The 5000-nt window shown below is 54.1% G+C and overlaps 1 protein-coding gene across 1 annotated transcript in view; it reads right to left on the bottom strand.

The window, feature by feature from the left end:
• The window catches only part of SCN4B (sodium voltage-gated channel beta subunit 4), a 17951-nt gene that overhangs the window by 613 nt on the left and 12338 nt on the right, over positions 1-5000 (bottom strand). Inside the window, exon 5 of the mRNA XM_060017155.1 lies at positions 1-3072. This exon is cut by the window's left edge and continues 613 nt beyond it. Coding sequence (XP_059873138.1) covers positions 2979-3072 — 94 coding nt within the window. The 3' untranslated portion in view covers positions 1-2978. The remainder of the gene's footprint in view (positions 3073-5000) is intronic.

The raw sequence follows: 5000 nt of genomic DNA, 5'->3' as shown, positions 1-5000 counted from the left end.
ATGGCCCACCCACCCCACAGTCATGCATTTCCACACACGCACGCCACCCAGGCACACCCTCAGCTGCCCCCATCTCAGGAGCTCGCTCTCACCCCCTCGCTGAGCTCTACCGGCCCCTCTCCCAGACCTCTCCAGCACTCTAGGTTCCTTCTGGCTGCCTTCTGCTCAATTCCTGCACCGGGAGAATCCCAAGGCCTGGAATGCTCGGGTCCTATGCGGGGTCAAGGACGGGGAGCTGGGAAATGCTTCGTCTACGGTCTCCTGACCTTACTGTCAGCATAGCTGCGTGTGTCCAGGGCTCCCAAGTTCAACTTTGTGAATGGCTCTCTCTAGCCCACAGGCCCTGAAAACACCCTCACCAGCCCCTGGAGACCTGCACTTGCTGAGGGTCTGCCTGGGAAGATGGCTTTGCCCACACACCTTCTACGGCAAATTCATGCCAGGGTTTCTCCATGGCTATAACCCCGGCCTTGGCGCAGGACAGTGTTTGTGGTGGGACTAAGTTTAGCATCCTCAGCCCCCACCTTCACTAAATGCCAGTAGAGCCCTCAGGCATTGGGGCAGCCAAAAGTGTCCCCGCTACAGCCCCAACCACCTCTACTGAAAACCACCAAACAAAAGCCATGCACAGGAAACTTTAAGCATCAGAGCCAGGGTTCTAACATTACAAAGACTAAAATAATTCCAAGGGGGAGGGGTGGGAAGAGAGAGACAGAGAAGAGAGAGAGTGTGTGTACGTGTACGTGTGCGTGTGCGTGTGTGTGTGTGAACTATGGGGATGGGACACAGAGATGAGGACAGGACAGACTTGGAACTGTCCCTCCCATTATGACACCTGGACTGCTAGATCCCTGTCCAAGCCAAAAAAGATTTTTAAACCAAAACCTGCCAAGCCTCACAACAGTCCTGTGAGGTAGGTATTATTACACCCATTTTACAGATAGGGAAAGCTGAGCCCAGAGAACGTGCATGACCCGCCTATGATGCTCTTCCTCTCCCCCACTCTGTACGCCTTGGCTTCCTCTCAAGGGAGTAAGAGGAGCACAAGACACTCTGCCCTTCCAAATGCTAACGCTGGGAAAGGAGAAGCAAGCACTTTTGCGTGAAGGCAGCCTACGAAGTTTCCCGAATGACTGGTGGCTCTTGTCTGTCTGCTCCCAAAGCCGGGAAAATCTGAACCTGAGCCCAGGATGGGTGGAGGAGGCCGCAAGGGACAGAGGCAGATCTCAGTGGGACCCTGCAAGCCCCTCAGGCCGGGCAAGGGTCACAGGTCACAGCCGTGGCTGCCCTGCAGGCACTCCTGTTCCCCCTCCCCAAACCTGCACCCTTGGGGACGCTCGCCGCTGCTTTTTGGCAGGGAGGGTCCTCAGGCAGTCCCCACACACTTTGGAAAAGGGGGCTACTCCCCTCTCATCCCTCCCAGGGGCCCAGAGGACAGAGTGTCAGGAATTCAACAAGAGAGCGAGGGGGTGGGAGCAGATGGCGGATTCCTCCATGATCACAGCCCCGGCTCCCCTCACTTCCCCAACCCCACAGGGACAATACCACGACATGGCCTGTAAGGGGCCCACGGGAGCACTTGGCAGACGCCTCCAACACTCAGTGGCTGGCCAGCGGGCTATTAACGACACAACTCCAGCTCCCTGGTCCCCTGCCTGACCCTGGGTGAGGGCAGCAGGACCCTCACCAGGGCCCACCAGAGCTGGCTGTTCCCTAGGGGCTGAAGCGGGGAGGGAGCGCATGAGCCAGGACTCAGGAGCTAAGGCACAGTCTAGCCCCACACGCAAGGGGTGTGCAAACCAGTGCGTGGAAAAGCAAAGGAAAACCCTGGGCACTCTCTCCCTGCACCTCCCCAACCCTGGGGTGAGAGCGGGGCACGGCTGAGCAGGAAGCAGACAGAAAACCCAAGGGCCCTCTCATCCAAAGCAACAGGGTCCCCGAGGTGAAGGCCAGCCTTGACGCAGGGATGGAGATGAACAGCCCTGGGCAGGGAGAAGCTGGAGGAGCACAGGAGCAGCTCCTCAAGCAAGATGGCGCCACCTGCTGCTTCAGGGGAAGAGGAGCAGCGCGGAGCTGGCGGCGAGCTCCCAGCAGTGGCCATGGTCCTGCCATGCCGAGGAGCAGGGCCAGCCAGCGCTGGCAGGGCTGGGGTGAGCGTTCCGTGGCCAAGAGGCCCACCTCTGCAGCCCTGATCCCCCAAGGAGAAATACTAGGAAAGGTGTAGGTGGCGCCCCGGTGCTCTGGGAAGGCCTGAGGGACCCTGCATGAGCCCTCAGGGCCCAGAGATCAGAGGAGCAGACTAGGTGGGCTAGGACCCCCCAAGACCAGGGTGGCAGCCCTAGATGGGAGGGTTCAGAGACTGAGCAGCTTGGGGTCTGGGGGTGGGGGCAGAACCAAGACAGGCAGGCAGGCACCCAGGGGTGGGGGGAAAGGGGAGTTCCTCACTAGAAGGACGTGGGGCAGCAGGAATCCATCAAAGCCTCTCACTGTAGGACCCTCCAGCAGCCTCCCACCCTCGGATCCCGTACAGAGTCCTCTGGCCACTCCCACCGTAGAAGGGTTAGTCCTCCCTACTCAGGGTCCAGCTACTGGGGCAGCCCTCCCCAACCCCCCCAAGTCTCTCACAAAGAGACATCTAGAGGAAAACCAAGGCATTCCCTGTCCAGGGTGGGGACACTGAAGGAGACCATCTACCCAGGTGTCGGGGGACCGGCCCTCCACACCGCTCCAGCCCCTCCTTTCCTTTCCTGAACCTTCCACAGGGCCCCTCCCTTGGCCAGCCCTTGTCCCTGGGGAGCCCTGGGGGGGAAGGGGGTGGGGCAGGCTAGACAGGACCCCAGTTTCTCCCCGCCCGGAAAGACTACAGTTTGAGCCAAGCAGCAGATGTCTCAGGCACGTGGGTTCACGGACACGGCTCAGGCATCAGTTTCATCGTTAGAAAGCGAGGCTCCCGGCGGCTGCTTGGCCCCGAGCAGGGCTCACACTTTTTTTGGTGCTTTCTCTTCCGCCTTGGAGCCAGGTAACCCATTCTCTGTATTATCGTTCCCTGACGAACTCACGAGGCACTCCTTCCTGAGAGGAGAGAGGAGAGAGGGGGGTGCTGGTGAGAGGAGGAACCCAAGTGATGGGTAAATGGTAGAGGAGGAGCCATGGTGCCCTGGGCCAGTGCTGGACCCTCTCCCTGGCCTTCTGTAGAGCTATGGTAGCCAGAGGCCAGGTTGCCTGACCTCTCTTCCTCCATATCCTCATCTATAGAATGGGTATAACGATGGTCCCTTCTTCATGGGGTTGCTGGGAGGAGTCAGTGAGCCCTTGGAACCGTGCCTGACCCACAGGAAGGTCTCAGTAAGGCTAGCATCACGCAGTCATCTCAACGTGGCAGAAGGCAAGGGTACCAGGCGCTGTTCCTAGGGATCAGTGCTGAGGGGCAATTGTCCGGCTGTGCCAACCCAAGGGTACAGGCCAGTGGGCAGTATGCCAAGGGCAAAGCGCTCCTCACCCAGGGCCCCGCAGGCCCTTCCTCCTGAAGCTCACTGTGACCAGAGGTAGAAGAACGAGATGGAAGGGGCACAGCAGATGTGAACAGGGGGTGGTGGGACAGGGCAGTAGGAAGGAGAGATGGAGATGGAGAGATGGAAGAAGGCGGAAGACACCCCCCAGGAGCGTCAACACCCTGGCCACCCTGTGCTGGACATGCTCCAGTTTGAGTATAACGCCCCCCAACAGCAGTGCCCAGGCTGCACAGGGCTCTCCAGGGAAGACCTGACTGCTACCTCACTCCCACCTTTCAGCTCATGAAAACCTCCAAGTCTTTTTCACTGCTGTTGTCGCTAAACTACATCTTAGCCTCACCCTGGGCTTCTATACCTGGGTTTGAGGCCTTCAGGAAGGACTTAACATTTTGTCCTCATCAATTTCATCTTGCAAGATTTAGTCCATAGCTCCAGCCTCTTAAGATCCTCCTAGATCCAGAAAATGGAACCCTCCTACACTGCTGGTGGGAATGTAAATTGGTGCAGTCACTATGGAAAACAGTACGTAGGTTTAGTTTTTTAAAACTAAAAATAGAGTTGCCATATGATCCAGCAATCCCACTCCTGGGCACATATCTGGAGAAAACTCTAATTCGAAAAGACACATGCACCCCAATGTTCACAGCAGCACTATTTACAATAGCCAAGACATGGAAGCAACCTAAGTGTCCATCCACAGATGAATGGATAAAGAAGATGTGGTACATGTATACAATGGAATATTACTCAGCCATAAAAAAGAATGAAATAATGCCATTTGCAGCAACATGGATGGACCTAGAGATGATCACACTAAGTGAAGTAAGTCAGACAGAGAAAGACAAATACCATATGATATCACTTATATGTGGAATCTAAAATATGATACAAGTGAACTTATCTACGAAACAGAAGCAGACTCACAGGCATAGAAAAAAAAAACTTACGGTTACCAAAGGGGGAGAGATAAATTAGGAGTTTGAGATTAGCAGATACAAACTACGATATATAAAATAGATAAACCACAAGGTCCTACTGTATAGCACAGGGAACTATATTCAATATCTTGTAATAAACCATAATAGAAAAGAATCTGAAAAAGAATATATATGTATGTATGTACAACCGAATCACTTTGCTATACACCAGAAACTAACACAACATTGTAAATCAACTACACTTCAATCAAAAAAAAAAAAAAAAGATCCTCCTAGATCTCAATTTTGTTCTCCATCCAATATAGTTGCTAGGTTTCTTATATCACTCCTAGTGTAGTTCAAGTCTTAATAATAACAATGAACAAACAGAGCCCTGTGACATACCACTAAAGACCTCTATTCAGATGGGTCTATCTATCATCTACCTATCTATCTATCTATCTCAATACCTAAGGTATAGTCAACCTGGCCAATTCTTTACTAAGAATATTTCTTTACTAAGACCCTACTGGCTACCAGGCACCGTATCAGGCTAGAAGGGTGTCCAATT

Source organism: Delphinus delphis, chromosome 8 (assembly GCF_949987515.2).
Source record: "Delphinus delphis chromosome 8, mDelDel1.2, whole genome shotgun sequence".
NCBI classification, from domain to species: Eukaryota; Metazoa; Chordata; class Mammalia; order Artiodactyla; family Delphinidae; genus Delphinus; species Delphinus delphis.
The sequence above is the reverse complement of the archived record's forward strand: the minus strand, read 5'-3'. Positions and strand labels throughout refer to the sequence as shown.